Raw genomic sequence first — 20,912 nt, forward strand, 5'->3', positions numbered from 1 at the left:
GAAGAAATTCAATTTTTCTCTCAAGTTTCAAACTATAATATGAAAAAAAATTGCATTTACGACTCATCGATCATGATATTTATGGATTGAAAATTTGAGAATTATGCATAATCACTGGTAAATGTGATAAATGTAGCAAAATTTATCAAACTTTATAGAAATAATCCGATATTTTATCACTATTATCAACATATATGTGCTGTATAGTACTCTATTGTACTCTAACGCTGTTTTCAACTCTCCCACACAACCTTCAGATAACTTTTCGATAACTTAAAAAGTCTGACGAATTCCTTATTTGGAAATAAAAATGCATTGTTAATTTTTTTTTTTCCATTTTTTAAAATATGAATCATAAAAAAGCTTCTATTAAAGAAAGAATTTAAGTTATCTCGCATAGAAGAAAAAAATTGTTTACTAAGAATCAAGCAAAGAATAAAGTGGGTAGCCTTGGTTCTTAACTCGACTCTTAACTATGGAACAAAAAACGATTCTTAGTTAAGAATGTGGTAGCAAAGTTCTCTCTCGATTCTTAACTAAAGAGCAAATCCATAGTTAAGAAGCGGATTCTTATTAAGAATCAGAAGGTGGTACATCTCCTGGACTCCCAAAAAATTCTTTTATCTCCCGAATTTCGCCCGTGATTGTAAAAAAATCTCTACATTTAGGGAAAAATTTTTCCCAAAAACAAAACATCAACTGCTGCTTCATAAGCGTTGTGTAAATTGTCGCCATTTCCTCAAATCACAAAAAAATTTATTTCATTTTTGGAGAGAGAAAACAAAATTTGCTGATCAGCAAGCATCAATCTGGTCTTTCAAAATCCAAAATTGACACGATCTCGTATATATCTGCTTTATCTATATGTCCTTTTTCTGGCCAGACGGAGATTTTTGGTTTGTGAGATTTGATTTTCAAGAGGTAATTTAATCCAAGGAAAACCTACTCTGGTTGGTCATAATTAGTGATGGCATGCACGGTGTCAGTTTTTGCAATGGAAAATATTCCTCAAATTTCCCTTTTGCTATTGAAAAATCCCTAAATGTTTAAAAATCCCTTTTACATTTATTTTTATACTGAATTTGGAGTTGTGTGAAAACCTCCCGAATTCTCATTCTCCAAAGTTGGCAGCTATGCATTATTAACAATGAGCTCAACAAAATTAGAAATTGGTTTCATTGTAATGATCTACAAATAAATGTAACAAAAAAATAAATTTTTCCTTTCAATCTATTCTTCAAATCAACCATGATATAACTTTCCATGTCTGTTCGCACTTCACCTCATGCACATGCCAATGTCTTGAAAAAGTAACATCCGAATATATACCTTGACATTCATATTGACCAAAATTTGAAATGGAATTCACATATTAAATACCTTCAAAACTTGGCTCCGTTTCATTTTATATAAGCTGTATCATCTGAAACCGTACATTAACAACCACTTTCTCATAACATTGTTATTCAATGTTTCATTCATATTTAATGTATGGTGTCTCAGTTTGGGGAGGAGATTATCTAACTAATATTAAACCTATTATTTCTCTAAAAAAAAGCTATCAGATGCATCACTAATGATTATATTACCCCTCTATTTGACCAATTTCATCGATTAAAAATTCTCCCGGTATGTTATCCCTATTTTTATAAATCCTTATTAATAATAAAAAAACAATACTCCTTGCCTCTTAATGTATCACATACTTCTGCTCATCTAAATGCCATCTGCTCACTGCCATTAGTTCATAAAAATATTCTTAAAAAGTACTTCAACTTTCTGATTCTGAAATTCTATAATCTACACATCACTGACACTACTGCATTTACTACTTTAAAAAACGCCTCAAACTTTATCTGCTCGATAACTCACTAACATTGCGTCCCATTTCTGATTTCATCCTCTAACATTATGCTTAATTAAATCGTATCTTTAAATCACCTTCTATAATGCTGTACAAATTCATGGGCTGGCCCCATATTTATCATGTACATCATTAACATGTTTTATTATTTTTCCTTTTGTATATTTGGGGTCTATATTAAGAATTCATGTTGATATGTATCATTCATGTATAATTTTTATAGCATTTCCACCATTGCATGAGAATATTCTTTATTTATATTACAATTTTTAACATTTTATTTATTTTTTGTTAATTATACTATTTTATTTGTAACTACTATCTATCTTTTTTACCATATATATGAAAATAATATCACTGTACTGTATTTTATAAACCTATTCATTGTAACAACCAGTATGGGACATTTGTCTCCTTGGTTGCCAATAATATCATATAACGTGTTCACACAAATCGTAGAATAAATTTGAAATTGAAAAATTGGAACAAAATTATATTTAAAAAAACTAAGCACTATTTGATAATTTTTTGTGGTGTGCCTTTTCTCCTGATGCCCTAAGTATGTGCTTATTTTGTTTAATGGTTAATCTGGCTCTGTGTACGGCAATGCTGTTTTCAAGCTTTTTTTAAAGGAAGCCATAGAAATAACTCACTTTTTCAATAGTGACAGTTGACAGAAACTCTCGCCGAGTAAACAAGGGTTTGATAGCATTGTTATCTATTAAAGCTAAACAGCACCAAAGAAAAATGACTTAACCGGAGTGACCACTGATTAGGGTGGGTGCCTTAATTTACCTTTTTCACTGTATTCATAGTGGGAAGCTCTAGTTTTATGTGGACAGTTTATTTTTCTTTTCTTTAAATTTTTTTTCTTCATTGCTATCAATCAGGCCCGTATCCAGAAATTTCGGGGGGAGGGTGAATTTGACAATGTTTTCCCCTTTTTTCTGTCATTTTCTCACATTTTGGGGGGGGGCCACACCCCCACTACAACCTTTCTATCAATTTATTTTGTGTTTACGTATTACTGCCATGTTTTAATTATCTTTCAGCCACTTTGTTAGAAGGCAATTTGCCTGTTTGGCCTCGGAGTTTGTATTCAAGCATTTTTGCCAATTTTTTCACAGTTTTTGAGTATTGTACAATCAGTTTGATTTCCTATAATTTGAACAAATTTACTTCCAAACTCATTATTCATGGAAGAAGAAATGTTTTCAAGCGATATGTGTCATAAGGGTGTTTTTTTTCTCCCTCGTTATAGGGAGATGCTGATTTTCCAGCTGAAGCGATTCAAGCATTCCATAACAAGCCTGTGCCTTCACACGACTTTAGGTCCACATCGAGCAAGCCAAATGTCATTCACCAGCCTCGTAAATAGATGTCTATGTATTGCTGCACACATTTATAACTGCTGAGTTGTTGATATTTGACTTATTAAAGTGTTAATAAAAATTAAAATTTACTGCTTCTATTTTTCTGTTACGCATTTAATTTTTTTTATTTGATTTGTGCACTATCAAATGATTATTCTGTGCACATACCAATTATTTGTTATTCTGAATTGATTTGTGTTGGGTACTTTTGGATAATAAAGTTATTTTTCTTTATTTCTAATTTTGTTCTAGTTAAAACAACCTGTAGGAATTCGCTAAGTATAAGGGTATATACACTGCTCAAAACAATTAGGGGAGCAAGCAAAAAAAGTGAAGAAAACCGTGCGAGACAGCCACGTATTGGCATACAATGGATAGTACACGCGTATCAATGCGCAATACAGAAAAAAGACGTAAAAAAAATTGGAATTAAGCTTTAATTCTTTGAAAATATGGAAAAAACATGAAAAGATGATTTAGGGCAACAATTTGGTTACATGTAAACGATAAAAAAAAAGTACCGTTTAGACATGATGCATGAGTTTTAATAGGGCGTGTGGTCTCCTCGAACAGCTAAGACTGCTGCACACCTGTTTGCCATGGATGCGATAAGGTTATCGATCAGACTTTGGGGAATATTGTTCCACTCCTCAAGAAGTGCAATCTGCAAGTCTCGGACAGTAACAGGCGGCCTTGGTCGCGCAGCAATGCGTCGTCCGAGCATGTGATTCAGGTCAGGAGAGCACGCTGGCCATTCCATACGCTGTATTGTTTCAGCTTCAAGCATGTTCTCCACCAGCTGTATGAGAGACGAGCTCTATGCGGTCGGGCATTATCATCCTGGAAAACAAAGGAATCTCCAATGGCTCCAGCGTAAGGGATGCCATGAGGTCGCAGTATCTCGTCTGCATACCTTCGGGCCGTCAAAGTGCCATTCCGAACGATATGCAGGTCCGCCTATGCTGATTCCACCCCATACCATCCAACCAGCTCGTCTGTATTGTGACCTTTCACGAACGAATGCGGGGTTATTTCGAGTGCCCCTTTCCCTCCATACCAGAACACGTCGGGTGTCACACTCCAGACTGAATCGGGACTCGTCTGTAAACAGCACTTGGCTCCAATCATGTTGCTCCCAATCTCGATGTTCAGCAGCCCATGTTCTTCGGGCCGCACGGTGGCGTGGGGTCAACGGAATGCAGACCATTGGCCTATGTGCATAGAGCCCTCCCTCATGAAGCCGATTACGTACTGTTTGGCTGGACACCCTTTGTCCTGTTGCCAAGAGCAACCGTCTTTGCAGCTGCGTAGCATTCTCTGTTCTGTTTCGACGGGCTGTTAACCGTATATACCGGTCTCAGTTGCTGTAGTGGCGCGTGGCCGACCTTGCCCTGGTCGACGTCTATCATTTCCTGTTTCTTGGAATCGATTCCACAGCTTTGCAACAACACTTCTGGCTACTCCAACAGCGTCCGCGACACTACGTTGTGTTTGCCCAGATTCCAGTTTGCCTATAACACGCCATGCCATGGATTCCGGTAAATCACGTTGTTGAGACATCCTCAAGTCACCTTGTCTCAAAAAAAAAATACTGCGCAATCGAATTTCACAGTTACGGCAGTAAAACAGACGTTTCTGCAACATCCCGATTTCTGCCCTTATCTCCTTTTTCTGGTTTTTGACGTCATGAACTTTGATTTGCATATGAAGTTTTCTTCTTCCGTTTCCTGCTAGGCTTTAAATTATGGATGATTCATTTTATGTTACTTATCGGTATACATCTTTGCGTAATTTTGTTAAAACCATGTGCTCCCCTAATTGTTTTGAGCAGTGTAGTAATGTATATTTGTTGTAGCCGAAGAGTCTGTCTTTGCCAGCGTATTGGCCAGGTTCGTAAAATGATCAGAAACTGTGATGGGGTATCTTTCCAAAATACCTAGACGTTCAATATTGACATAATGTATATTGTCTCTTCCCCCCCCCCCCCCATTGCTAGAGACATGAATGTGCAATGTCCTTGGGGAAAAAAGACAGGGGAAATGACGTTTCTGCATGTTTACTCTAACCCATGTTACTCTATGGAAGTTATTTTCCTAAAATATGTACTGTGTTTCAATGGAGATACACATTCGCGTTTCAGGCGAAACTTAGCAAAATAAGGTATCCAACCAGCTGATAAAAGGAAAATTTGCACATTCATGCTTCTAGCGTGAGGGGGAGGGAGATAAAATATTAAGCCTATGTGTTTTTTCTTGTCTATATTAAGTTTAAGAAAAAGAATATATAATGCTGTGATATCCGATGCTTGTAGTGACAAGATATAAAACAATCAAAACTTAACGATTTAATATACATATATGAAAGAAATATAAAGAGAAGAATACCATTTGTATCAACACACGTTGATACAAATGGTATAAAGTTGTGCTCTTTTAACTGACGTTCTTTTTCATAATCACCAAGAGGGTGCGCCATCTATACGGATAAGAGCGTACTACAGCTGTGTCATATTTTGGGATTGAACTTGTGAGGGTCTAGGTCAATTCGTCGTGCTACGAACTCGTCGCGGTACAAATTTGTCGCAGGCTCATTTCGTCGCGACAAATTTGAATTGCTTTAAAATGCAAATGTTTGTTGTGATTTTATAAATAGGGTAGTTGCTTTAGGCGTAAAAAATGGATCTAATTTTTTTTTCTCATTTATTGGAAATGTTCCCCCTTCCCATCTCTGTTTTAATTTTTAACAAATGAAGAAAAGTATTCATTGAAGTCATCGAGGGACATTGGAACGTACACCAAGATAATAAATTGGGATCCAATAAATTTTTAAAGTTTAATTTTCACCATATAAGCCGCATTTCTGCCGGGATTTCCATTTCTCGCAGTTGGGGAGCACACAAAATATAATAAATTGGGATCAAATAAATTTTGAAAATTTAATTGCCATCGTATAGGCCACGCTTTCTGTAGGGATTTCCATTTCTTGCAGCGAGGGGCGTTGGGGGTGAACATCGAGATAATAAATTGCCATCGATGCGCCCCCCAGCAAGATTTCCGTAATTCACTTAAATGTATCCATACAGAGAATATATCTTTAAGGAATTTTTTATCGACAATGTATCTAAGTTTTATGTGTAACTGCTGCGAAAAGTCTTATTTTCAAATTATTTTTTTTGCAATGCAATGTAAATTTCAAATCACTTTGTATTATCACACCGAAATAATATTCAAATACTCCGACCATAGGCGCCAGAAACTGGGGGCTGATGCCATTTGAGCCCCTCCTCCAGTAACATGAATATACAGTGTAATGCACCATTCCGCCTCCCGAGTACGGGTTTGAGTCCCTTATATACGGAATGAATGGCGATTTTCTCAGGGCCCCCCTCCTTCCTCAATGTTTCCTTCATGTCGGCACCTTTGATTGATAAGGATGCCGGATGTGTTTGGAACTTGTGGGTTCTTGTCTTGATCTTTAACAAACATATTTTGGATGATTTGATATTTGCATGCGGAACAGAATTTTCCCGTTCGAAAGAAATTAGTGAATTTTATGACACAAAACATTTACGCCATTTAATATCATACTTCATTAAGGTCATCAAATATCGCGTTATTTTCTGTGCTTTATTGTTCATGGGTATTAAGCGACTTTAAAATGATGATTTTTTGTTTTTCATTGACGTCATTCAGAAAAAATCACCAAGTTTCACGTCACATTTGACGGCAGATGACTACTTGGGATGTGAGACGAATATTCTCATTTGTAGTCGTGATTATCGTAATATTATTTCTGAATTGGGAAGAAATAATATTACATATGACATGAATGTCGCTCTCCACTTGTTAATACAGGTTATACAGAAGACTGGATGTTGTGAAGATATTTATTATTTGAGATGTTAATTTTTTAAGGAAGGAAAAAACTCATCTCTGCCTCAACCGGGAGTTGAACCCGGGTCCCTCGATTGATTTTTTTTTTTTCCCTTCCTTAAAAAAAAAAAAATTAACATCTCAAATAATAAATATCTTCACAACATCCAGTCTTCTGTATAACCTGTATTAACAAGTGGAGAGCGACATTCATGTCATATATATAGCCATCTGGTGGCTCGTCGTCCATGAGCTATTAGCTGATCGATTTCACCGTCCATTGCACGGTTCCGTTCAGCATATATACGCTCTAGCGAAGGAAAATCTCTATCTCCTCTGTAGCTTAGTGGTCAGAGCACTCGTCCGGCAATCGAGGGACCCGGGTTCGACTCCCGGTAGAGGCAGAGATGAGTTTTTTCCTTCCTTAAAAAATTAACATCTCAAATAATAAATATCTTCACAACATCCAGTCTTCTGTATAACCTGTAAGTAATATTACGATATATTATATATCATTGGTTTGAAGAATAAAATTAAGAAAAAAGTGAAGTTGGCTTCGTTGAAAATACGTGAAAAACCAGGACATTTTTGCAAAAAAGTTAGGACAACCAGAAAAAAAAAACAGGATTTTCCTCGAGAACTAGGGACGTATGGTCATCTCAATCCAGGGAATCACGACAACAAAATCCAAGTTTTGATTTCGCGTTTGGTCACTGAGCGATAAGAAAAGGTTTACAGTTCAGTATGTCCAGACCAGAATTAAATTTATCTTCCCAGGCTTGGGCCATCTACGGGCTTACAAATTGTAGCCACGGCGAGGAGAAATACAGGGCGAAAGCTCATTCACGCGCTCTTCCGAACAGGTGCTCAGAGTATACCACGTGACTTATATAATAAATAAAAAAGCTCCCATGTTTGGCGGTTATCTTACGCGCTTCGTAATTTGGCGAGTTCGTAATCGCACACTTTGTCCGCGGAGTTTTTTGCCGGGGTATGCAGAGTATCTTCAGAAAATGGATGAAAACTATGAAAGACGATTAATTCTAGAATTAATGAAAAGATAATTTCGGAATTAATTGAAAAATATTTTGGATTTAATGAAAATTCTAGAACAAATTGATGAAAATTCAGAATGTCTGAAAGAAATAATTGTAAGTTTACTGGTTTTTAAAATAATTTTTCAGAAGTTGAAATCCTATCCTAATTTATAATGTTTTTGTCCCGTAAATATTTTTTCCTTTTTTTTGTTACATATGAGATTTCCCCCAATCACAATGCTAAATTATTTTAAGTGGATACTGTTAATTAGTTTGTATTGGTTAAAAAGTTGAATGGAAAGTTAAATTAAAACCTTTACAAAGATTAAGTTACATTAAGTAAACTTTGAATACTTATGAAACATAAAACCTCAAGAGTGATATAATAAAGCAAACACAGTGAATAACACTTTCTTAGATATTGTGTGCGTGTGGCACCAACTTTTAAATTTCACAAATATAATCATCCGTTCAAAATTCATCTCAAATTTTCAAAAGTCAAACAAATATCAAATTGTTTATTCAATAGTTTTGATGATATATGATGCAAATGATTGATGTATAAACACGTTGCTGCAAATAACTGATGTATAAACACGTTGCTGCAAATAACTGATGTATAAACACGTTGCTGCAAATAACTGATGTATAAACACGTTGCTGCAAATAACTGATGTATAAACACGTTGCTGCAAATAACTGATGTATAAACACGTTGCTGCAAATAAACATGATGTATAAACGCTATGCTGGGAATACGATGCATAAACAGCATGGGAATAAATATGATGTATGAAACAATGCTGCGAATAAATAAATGCTTGAAATATGGTTTCATGTTCCATATTATGGCTCCATATTTTTTGGTTGTTGCAAAGTTATAGCTGGTGCCATCAGTAGTCATAGAGACTACTTCCACACCAGTCTCTTGAACAGATTTCAAACATTCATTCATCAGGTTGGCCATCTGATACCACTTTTGCATTGCCGATGGGTATGACAAGCATTTTTTGAATGTCTTCCTCATGAAGTTATAAGCCTTGCTTGAATAAAACTAACGTTAAGGCAAAGGCTCCAAATTCTTGTGGATATTTTTCCATTTTTGAGCTTTCGTAAGTTCTAATGCTGGACCAGGCAATGAAAACCATAAGAAAGGTGAAAACGACTATCAGTACAAGTACCTAATGAAGGAGCAGTTTATTTTCAACATTTCAGGAATTGGGGAGGGGGGGGCATTCAAGTATTACGTAATCAGATTTTCAGCCATTTTTGACCCCCCCCCCCCATGAGCAAAAGTCAGCAAAACACTGACCCACCCCCTGTCAGCAAAATTTTCGTCAGCAGCTTAGAATATTTTATATCTTCAAAAAGAGGTGGTTGATGACATAAGCAACCTTCAAACTTCCCTCCCCCCATTGTCATCAAAAGCCAGCAAATCCGAAACCCCCCCCCCCCGATGCTGACGTAATACTTGAATGACTCCTTGGTTCTGAAAATGTTTATATGGTACTGAACTATGTGTATACAACATATACAGTTGTATACAATCAAATAGCAAAATGCCACAAGCCAATTTTCCCAAAAAATTGATTTGTTTGCATTCTGGAATCTCGCTCATCAAAATTTTGGAAGGTGACAAAATTTTGTCTATCTTTCGGTTTATGAGGAACCAATGGAGGCAAATTGCAATAAGTCAAAAAGCCACAGTATCACATTTTTACAAAATATTGTTTACAAATTTACCCTCATGAAATTTTGAAAAAGTGACATTTTGCCGTCTGAGCACAGAAATGAATTTTATTGAAAAAAAATTTAACGTGGACATACATAAAATATAAATGATAAACAAAAAAATTAATTGCACATATACCTTCAATACTAGTATAAATTTCTATAGTTATTTCAGCAATTTTTAATTGTCTCTTTTCATTCATATTTTCAGTCTTGCACGAATAATTATCATGTTTTACAAAGTCTGTAAAAATAATATCCAGGAAAAAAATTTAACGTACGAACTTTTGAGATTTGGATTTCTTTCCATTTCATTAGGCCAACAATTTTTTTTTTTTGTTTCAAATCTAAAACTTTACTTCTTTGATATTTTCAAGAAAAGTCTACCCACAATCAAGATGTGTTCTGGCATTTGTGCATTACTCACAACTGAGCTAAAAAACTACTGACATGACCATACATGCCACAAAAGATTTGCAAGCACTGTTGACCAAGTTTATTGTCATTCGTTAGTTTATTTACAAAACTAGAGAAGGGAAGTAGGAAATTAAAAAAAAAATGTCTTCAATATATGCAGTACCTAAATTCTTCACTCTGATAATGAATTTAATTCATTTCAAACCAAAAACTTCGGCTTAAAGGAAGAAAAGTTCAACTCAAGCAGTTATTTGAGTCATCAGAGTTCAACTTATAGAAAATTGACTGTAGGTCTATATAGAATAACCTCATGAAAAATGCAACCATACCTCTAACATATTACAAGCAGCATCAGAGATTGAAGACTTTTTCCTCATGATTTCCAGCATTTCTTGAAGAGAACTGACTTTTATCTCGAGTGACTTTCTTCTTTTTTTTTCTGCCCAATATTGTAATTTAGCTTATCCTGTGGTTAGCTATTTTCACAGCTTCAGTAGCTTATGGACAGGGGACTTCATACCATCAGAACCAAAATCTCCAAGGTAGTATTTATTTTTGTTTTTGGCAACTGCAAAATATGTTGACAGTAAAATCAGTGACAAGCATCAGTTTCACGTCAATCAACATAAAAACATAAAACAAAGTTTCGTGTTAAGAGAAACATGTCCACGAGTTTTCACATGTGCATTTTGAGATATTTTTCTTATGACAGACTAGCAGTGGCGTCGGAGCCGGGGGTGCTGTGGGTGCTCGAGCACCCACGGAAGTTTGTAAAACAGGTCCGAGCACCCACAGAATTGATTCAGAAATCGAAATTTCCTACATGCAACTCAAGACGAGCACCCACAGGTTCGAAACACTTCCGCCGCCCCTGCAGACTAGAATCAAATTCATCTATGAAAAAATAGTTTAAGCTGGATTATAACAGAAAACTAAATGTGTTTTGTTACCTGCATTACTCGTACTAGGCACGTTGAATTTTCATCACTTTTCCGCTTCTTTGGTGACTTTCCAACAAGCTTTTTTTAGTCATGAACTTCTCCCGATCAAAACAGTCTTCTATAAAATGCTTGGAGAAAACTTTGGAGTAATCAGAGCAGTGGCGTAGCCAGGGGGGGAGCAGAGGGAGCGATTGCTCCCCCAATCGAAATTTTGCCTACATTGGCGCCTATTTTTCTAAATGACTTTTGATCTTTAAAAAGTTATTGTATAGCAATAGTTTACAATTGCTCTCAAGCTCTTCATCTGGAAGCATGTTCAGATCAGCCTCTGTTCCCCCCACCTTTATTAAAGGACAGAATCTTGCCCGCTTCTAGCTCTAGCTTTTTCTATTGCTATTGGTCGTTCTCGGTAGAGCTCCTTGAAATACCTTTCATAGGTATGAGGATATGGCGTTCACGAAATGTTCATTCTGTTCTGAAGGGCCACCAAGAGCTTTGACTAAGGCGCTTTTTGAAGAAATTAAGCACGGGAACCTATTGTGGACAGACTACTGAACCTATGAAGTAATGGATAGGATTCAAGCTCCAAGAAGCATCGCTTTTCTTTGGGCGCCTTATGTAGAGCTTGATGCATAGGCGGAGATAGACTTGGAAGTCTGGGGGGGGGGGGGGTACGATGATAATGATGTCAATTCATCTTGAAATATATACATTAGATTAGTCTACTCCTGCACCTTTGACGCTGGGGGGGGGGAATACTAACCGGGCGCCCCCCCCCCCGTATCTCCGCCCATGGCTTGAGGTCCTGGAAATACAACTTCATGTATGGGGGGGGGGACTTAGCTAGATTCATAACGCCTAGAAATGCCACGTTATCTGCAGGTGCCTTGGCAAGAGCTACTAGCTTGTGTATAGGGTAGTGTCAAAGACTTAGAAAAGGTGGAAAACAGATATGAGCTTTTGAGCCGTAAAAACCCAAGATTTTGGGGCACAAAAAGGGGTTCTGTAAGAGTTTTTCTTAAAGTTGGGTAAATAAAAAAATCTATAATCTTGGGTCAATAGCGCTCTGATATGTAGAAAATGGGAGAGGAAGTTAGTCTTCTATATTTGTGCGGCAATATATTGTACTATATTATACGGTGATAGTGCATAGTTTTATGTTAAAATGTGACTTTTTCAGAAACATAGTCTTTCTTGCATGGTGTAGTTTCTCTTTTCTATGAATCACTGTTTGTTTCATAATTATGCATATACAGCTGTGTGTCGAATCGGAAAAATTATTCCCTGGAAAAAGTTATGGCCAGTGTGTTTGCTAACTCATGACACGTATATCTCCTCTCTAATTAATCCCAGTATTTCTTAAACTTTTGGCACCCGTGCCCCCCCCCCCTCCGACTTCATCATCATTTATCCGTGACTGCCCAGAATAGCCTGACGCAGGGGATTCTCAAACTTTTTCCTCCCGAGATGCCCCTTTCCCCTATTCAATGCTTATCCGCGAGCTCCACCTGCTCCCTAAAGCTGTTTAACAAGAAATATAGAACTGAATAAGCACGCATCAATACACCAACACGTTGAGACGTCCTTTAAAAAAAAAGGGTGGCGATGAGCTACGAGCACACACACACTCTGAGAATCCGTTGAATATTTCCGAAATCAAATAATAAAAATTCACGATATATACTCATCGCTTTTTAAAGCAGAATTCCGGGCGTTATTTGTTTTTTTATTTCCCACAACAACACATAGGTAGTCTACGCATGGTCGTTACGGGCTTTTCTGAGGTCCTTTACCTGTTCAGAAATGTCTGCCTAACAGATCACACTCTCGAAAATTTTAACTGGATTCTTCATGAAGTCCCTTTTGCACTTGAGGCACCTGGACCGGTGCTGGAATTGTCCATGTATTACGAGGAATGTTTAATAGTAACTGAAGATACATACGTATACTATTTCAGAAAAACAAAAAGTGTCCACGAAACGTTGAGTCTGCTCTTAAAAGATTATCTATAGTCCGTTTCAGGTTAACTTTGCAGTGGAGAGGAAGCTACGAGGGAACCGCATCACTCGTTGCTATGACAACGAAAGCCTCTTAACCTATGTATCGATGCGCGGCCTCGGTAAGGTATGGCTGATTCTCGCCAATCGCGCAGAAAAAAATATTTTTTACGTGCAACGTAATGCTTGTAGAAAAAATTGCAGTCAGTTAGTAACAAAAAATTAGCTAATGAAAAAAAAAAAATCATTGTCGATACTTTCAGAAATTAAAGTGCGGTTTTTGAAATCATTTTTTTTTTATTGAAAAGTATCGTAGTAACTCCTATTAACCCGGTTTTCACGTTTGAATTTGGGAATAGCCCCAAATAATAATAAAAATGATACGGAAAAATTTAGAATTCTTTTACTCACTTTTCTTGCCGAAAATTCCGTCGCTCACCCACCCAAACGCACGGTATACGTCGATGCCACTTATTATAACTACGCCTTTCACAATTTCGCTCCCCGACGGACCAAAACCTGGCTACGCCACTGATAGTGGTTAGAGCGTAAGGCCGGTATTACATTATAAAAGTTTGATAAAAATTTCTTTCATAAAATTTGGCAAAGATCCTTTTATAAATTTTGTATTCAATTTTTTTTTCATAAAATTCATTTTATAAAGGAAATGGACCACATTACACTATCTAAAAAATTTATATAAAATTGTTTTTGAAAAAGTTTTCGTCAGTTTGTCAGTCTTCGTTAGTCTTGTGCTGTTGCTGGTAGTAGTTATGGATGAAGAAATTTTTTTTACCATTTGCTATAAGAGAGAGAGAAATTTATCATTTGCAACCTCTGCGTAAGGGCTTCGGTTTTAAAAAACATGAAACTTATGTGGATATGTCACAGACATTAAAGATGTTCACGTAGCTTTTGAATAAAATATTAATACCCGTGTTCTGCAAGTCAGTGTTTCTCAAAGTGTGAGCCGCAGCTTTTAGGGGTGAATCACCAGCCTTTATCAGAGGCGAGCTGTCTATATTGATGTGCAACTGTTCAGTGATTTCAAGTAGTACTTCAAGTATTAAGGGAGCCGTGGGTAAACCGTTGATTGAGACAAGGGAGACATGGAATCATAGCTGTAAGTGGTTCATTGAATTGTTATCGATATTTCAATGGTTCTAACGTTTACAAATACTTTCTTTCAAACCCAGCAAAACTCCGGTCTATCGTCATGGGCAAGTTACTACCGAATGAGTTTTGCCGGAAATGTGGGTGTGTGCCTAACAGTCTGAGTGCCTATCTAGTGTTGTGTCTGACTTTCCAGTGCTGCCATCAATATTTTAAATTGTGAGTGAAGCGTAATGATTGAATATTTGTACTGTTGTAGTACTGTTGCTCTCCGTGGCGCGACTTTTTAACGTGAGATCGACTCGCATTCAGGGCTCGAAGTTGAAAATCGACCAACACTGCGGCGCATTGGCTTACAAAGACTGTGGAACTCTGACACAAATCTGTAGTTACGTCGATCCTTCTTCGAGTGATTATATGGGAATCAGAGCGTTATCTAAAGCTAGAGATCGCCATCTAGATATCGCGTTGTCAGAACACATCCGAAGCCGATTTTCGCAATAGTATGATAGTACTTTAGAGATATTCGGGCTTTTTTCTTGAAATACAACTTTTGATTTTACGTAACTTAATCCATTGAAAAAAAAAATCGATCCACCAGTGTTAGCTCCCCAAAGAAAAACTTGGAAACAACCCCCTAAAATTTGCGGACTCGTAGATTGTCACCCACGACATGTAAGCTTCATTGCCCCATCCAACCCCAATCTTGCTATAACCCATGTCTGTAAAACTTAAGAGCATCATGAGGTCCCAAACCGAGTGATGTTATAGGGCCCCCCACTACATTATTGCAAGTACCAGAAGCATATAAGGCCTAATTTACTTTACTTTCGGAAATAATATACTTCCCATTTCATATATATACATAGGCGTACGCAGAATTCTCTCGGGGGGGGGGGGTTTACCTTTTTCCTGCAAAATAACACTATAATCTTGGCTCAAGGAGTGGGAAGGATTAGAACCCCAAAACCCACCTTGCGTACGCCAATACATATATACCAACCAAAAATACCATAACCCAATTTCATATTTTCGTACCCCTCTATTTCTCGAACAATACGTATTCGAACACCTTCCCCCAACCTTATCATTAAAAGTCAGCAAATGCGAAACTCCCCCCTACCCCCCCCCCCCCATGAGTAGTGACGTATTACTTGAAAATATAAACCCTTGTATCCCATATATATAAATGTCCATTCGTTATAACGATATTTTCAGCATTATTTTAGTATTGCATTGCAGGTTCACTATAGGACGGAATTGAATTCGTTGTAACCGATAAGCATCCAACTGTTTGTTTTTGTAGTCAGATGGTGCCGCTGTGGTGGTCGAGTGGTCGTAGTGACGGACTCGCATCGCGAGGATCCGGGTTCGAACCCCACCGGCGCCATAGTGGTGATCGGCTGAATTTGGTTTTCTGTGGTTCCCAACTTCAGGGCGCGAATGCGAGCCGATCTCCCCGTTAAAAAGTCTCGCCACAGAGAGCAACAGGCCTACAACGTTACAAATATTCAATTTTTGGCAGCACTGAAATATCATACACAACACTAGCTACACGCTCAGACTGTTAGGTGCACTCACTTTGTTCCAGACTCTGCCACGAAGCTGGGCTGGAAGAGATCTCGGCAATGGGATAAGTCTGGTGGTAGAGACCCTTGCGTTCATTCATTCATGTAGTCAGATGATGTTTTCTGATGTTCACATACGGTATTAAGATATTTGTAGTTCCCACTGACTACCTACAACTCATTTTCTTATTTCTTTATGAAATCACAAAATATATACGTAAACTTCAGCAATTGAAACTGCAGTATAGAAAGCATCAGCATTAATCTTTTTTCAAATATAGGACGAGGAGGGTAACTTTGATAAAATAAAACTTGATAAAGAGCGATTTTTATCGAAGTTGCCCATTACACTATAAAATGTTTTTGTCAAACTTATTTTATAAATGATCTTTGACAAAGAACTTTTATAGCGTAATACCGGCCTAAGACACGCATTGCGAAGGTTGTGGGTTCGAATCCCACTAACTCAACTGAGGTTTTTTGTTTTTCTCATTACTATCTTCGTTTTTTTAATGTATGATTAAATGTGATTCATTCATATCACCAGTATCCAATCAAAATAAACATGATTTCATAAATAAATGTTCTATTTATATTATGTCTGACATGATAGAATCAAAACAGGATGAATCTTACTTGGTTTTTTAAAACCATATTAAATTATTGTCACAGCCCAAAAAATTTTAATGATCAAACCTATTAAAGCAGAAAAAATACAAATAGAAAAACATAAAACGTAATTGTTTCCCCCAAATATTTAATAAACTAAAAAAGTAAGGGTTCTAACGCAGATTTCGCATGAATAGCTAATATGAAATGATTTATAAAATTTATTTTTTTGTTTCATAGATTTTTTTTTAATTATAAAAAAATCCATGTTTATAATTTTTTGAAAGAAAACTCATTTGTTCTTGATGTATTATATCCTCACTAACAGAATGCACTTCTTTAAATGTTCTCTGCAATCACTTAATGTTCTAAATTTTGCAGAACATCTCTTCAACGCAAGAAATGGGACCTTCACATAAAATTTTGTGGGCATTTCTCACGTGTTTTCTTAATAGGAATTTATTTTTGAAATCCTTTTCACAGACGCCACAAATTTCTCTCGCCATTATGACATACAAGCAGTGGCGGATCATGATTTTGGGAGGCCCCAGGCGCAACCTGATCTGGAGGCCCCCCTATCAGGGGCGGATTAAAGGTAGGGGCTGTCACCCATCCCCCCCCCCCCCCGAGAGCAGAAATGGAAAAAAAAATGTTTTCTACGTTTTTGACTGAATAACAAACCAAGAAAATAAATTTGCTTAAAAAAGGGGGAAAATTCAGAATTTTTTCCAAAAAAAATCAGAACCGTCCTGAAAAATTGAACACATGGTCACAACCACCGCCCCCACCCACAAATTTGCGTTTATCCACCACTGCACCCTTTTGGCCCTAATAAGAAAGAGATGGTTCACTAAAATGAACAATATTATGAAAATCATAACTTTTTTTTTATTTTTGCATCACCAAAACCATAAACACAAAAATAAGATAAGGAAATATAATGATATTCTCTGGTACTAGATGAAAAATAATCACACTCCCATTAAAAAAAAAAAATCACAGTAAAATTCTGCATCATATTTTTAGTAATCTAAGATGTCCGTCCTGGTGCCTTCAGCCACACGGCAAAAATGGAGATCCGTCATAGTTTTAGTAATTTAATATTACTGATTAAAAAAATTTGATAATATCTCAAATATAATATATTTGATTTGATATAAAGATACTGATAATATTTAATAGAAAAACATTTCTTTAATAGAGGGAATAGAGGGAAGAAATTATAGAGTAAATATGAGAATTATATTTTTAATGAAAGAAATTATTTCAGAATGAATAAAATTTAATGAAAGAAATTATTTAAAAAATTTTTTTTAGAAATTATTATTTTTTATTTGTTTATTCTATTTTATTTTTACTATTATTATATTAATTATTATTATTTTCTCTTTCAGCCACCTCGTTGGGCACTCTGCCTGTTGTGGCCTTTGCCTTTGTATTATTTGTATTCAGAGTGAATAAAAATCTTCTATATTATGCCCCCCCCCGTTTAATAACGAAAAATGCCACAGTATAACATTGTGGCCCGCGTACTTTATAAAATGTTTCAATATGGCCTGCTATGCCTCAAAGGTTCCTGCAGTAGACTCTCGCTAATCCGGTACGTATTAGACCACCTGGGTGTGCCAGATTTTACCGAAATTGCTGGATTAACTTTGAAGAAACCCATTGAAATAATATATGAAATTTCGTGCAAAGACATAGTCAGGACTTGATCAGCAATTAAGAAACATTAGAACGTGTTAAGGGGTTAGGGCATCAGGAGAAAAGTGACACCACACCACCTAAATATCCTGGACTACTGGACGTGCTGGATTAGAGCACGATCGAATTCTCGAGAGACTACTGTAGTTGAATTGAAATGCTCAAATGAAAATTTATCAGATAATTTATATATTTTTAGTTTTGCTTACCGTTATTTTTGGAGATTCTGCAATCTAAATCCTAAAGGAAATCTTGAGGATCGGCATGAAAATTTTTTTCATTACAATAACACACATTACAATTACATTAACAATAAACACTTTTCGGTCTGACACAAAGATGTTGCCTACCCAAGCCTCCTTGACCAATCCAAAAATGTAGCTCTTTTTTTTAGAAAGAAGGAAAAGAAACCCCCTTGATTTTTTTCAGCCGGTGAGGGAGTGTTAAAAGAGAAACAGAAAAATCACGTGATTCAGAATGCATGTCATTCAGCATTCATTTCAAACCCCACTTTTTTTTTGTCATATGGTCGTATGGTTACAGTCATAGATTGCAAATGTATATGTTGTTTGAACCAGCTTATAGTATTTCATTCAAACAAGTGGGAGACAAAATCACAATAAGAGCTCTACTACATTCATTTTAATTAGTACGAGTGTCTCTTCCTGTCGATGTCGCCGCTTGCCGATAGCCATCTTGCCATCCATTATACTGTATACAAAAGCTTACACCAAAGCTGTCGTATTATCGGTGCCCATAAAAGCATTTAATACTGTGGAATGAGACCATGGCCCCCACATCCTGGACTAGGGCCCCTAGGCTGGAATCTTTTACGGGGGTCCCCCGACCAGACTTTCGCGGGCCCTTTTATGATGGATTTATAGCGTTAAAAAACAAGAATAATGAAAATCGTCCCGGGCCCCAGGGCTGGAGCCTTGCCAGCCCACCCCTTGTGGGGGCTATGAATGAGACATCTGTTTATGCCTTCACTCCAATTTTCATTTCGGACAGACATTAGGACCTGCTGTTCTCACCCCTCCTGCTGCTTGTGCCCTTAGGGAAATACTGTTTGAAAATGACCCTCCCTGAATGATCGCTTTACAATGTCTCTTCTTTCTTTGTAGGGGAAAAACTGGCCCTTGAGAGCTGCGTCTTGTAAATTGTTATTTTCTTTCAGCTCCCGTTTTTGTTCCATAACACTTAGGCTGGGACCTGACTACGGCGCGGTTGCACGCGGTTGAGGTTGGGGGGGAAGGCATCATCTATAGTTTTATTCTGTCAACGCACAGATACAACTGCAACCGCTGAGCGCGGTTTTTTCCACCGAGAAAATCCACATTTTTTGGGACGGTTGGGGTAACCGGAAAGCTGCCATCATGTATTGCAAAGGCTTGAGCTCCCTGATGACGGTTCGGCTGGACCTGCGGTTGCTCTCTTCCATTGTCTATTAAGTGGTTTGACAAGGAGGGTGATGGGATTTCGTATGCACTGGACAAAGGAATTGCTCTCCTTCTCAGGCTGCCATAAAAAAATGAGAGGAGAAGACAAATTCGAGGAACTGTATGGTGAAGTTCCATGCGACGGAAACTAATTCTTTGTTTGGCGCTTTTGCACTGATAACAATAAAAAAAACCAATGAAGAAAAAATTAAATTTTTCTAACTAGTGAAATTTTTTTGCTTTCCTACATGAGCATACATTGAAACTCGGTTATAATGACATTCATAAACTAACGTGATTACGCTAAAACCGAGATGTATATTTTAGAACACTTGAATGAAATGCATTGGATCCCGATTATAACGTTTTAGCAAAAAACCAATTAGTTATCTCATCCAAAAGAGTACAAATTACCACGGGGCCCAACCATTTATAATAAATTCTTAAAAAATTAGAAGTAAAAATAGTCAGACATCTGAAGGAATATATTGTTATATTTGCAAATTCTCCATATCAAACTTTTGAAACATTTATTAAAAGCCTAAGTATGAACCGGGGATGAAATATGTCCCTAAGAGCTGCATTGTGTGTTTTGTTTTCATTATTCTGCCTTTTTGGTATTTATTTTTGTATCGTATATGAATGTGGCCGTCTATCTGTTGTTTTTGCAATGAAAAAAAACCCATCTAGGCCAGCGGTTCTCAACCGGTGCTCCGTGTGAACTCCCAAGGGCTCCGCTGCCCTCGAGGAAAATAAAAAAAGAACCAGTAAATTTGAAAAAAAATAATTATTAATATTTTTGAATAAAAATAAATCAGTAACTTTGATGAATAAATAAAAAATAGGCCTACGGGGCTCCGCCATAGAAATTATATACTGGAAAGGGCTCCGTGGGTCAAAAACGATTGAGAACCGCTGATTTAGACAAAACGTTGTATGCGGGTAATATCGAAGAGTGCACTAAAACAATTTTCACACCTACCGTTCTTTTCAAGCAGTTTTTAATTTACATACACACACAAAGCCACAACTAGGGAGAGCGGGTCCACCAAAGAGAGCAACCGCAGGTCCAGCCGAACCGTCATCAGGGAGCTCAAGCCTTTGCAATACATGATGGCAGCTTTCCGGTTACTCCAACCGTCCAAAAAAATGTCGATTTTCTCGGTTGAAAAAACCGCACTCAGCGGTTGCAATTGTATCTGTGCGTTGACAGAATAAAACTATAGATGATGCCTTCCCCCCCCAAC

General features: G+C 37.0%; 1 protein-coding gene across 1 annotated transcript in view; it reads left to right on the top strand.

The window, feature by feature from the left end:
• LOC149076684 (death-associated protein 1) overlaps window positions 1-3,335 on the top strand; it is a 59,070-nt gene extending 55,735 nt beyond the window's left edge. Inside the window, exon 4 of the mRNA XM_089244305.1 lies at window positions 3,126-3,335. Within this exon, the coding sequence (XP_089100431.1) occupies window positions 3,126-3,242 (117 nt within the window). The 3' untranslated portion in view covers window positions 3,243-3,335. The remainder of the gene's footprint in view (window positions 1-3,125) is intronic.
• Window positions 3,336-20,912: the final 17,577 nt, after the last annotated feature.

Source organism: Pholcus phalangioides, unplaced genomic scaffold, assembly GCF_987345545.1.
Source record: "Pholcus phalangioides strain wild (caught in Gottingen) unplaced genomic scaffold, Ppha-v1.0 ptg000015l_1, whole genome shotgun sequence".
Classification (NCBI taxonomy): domain Eukaryota; kingdom Metazoa; phylum Arthropoda; class Arachnida; order Araneae; family Pholcidae; genus Pholcus; species Pholcus phalangioides.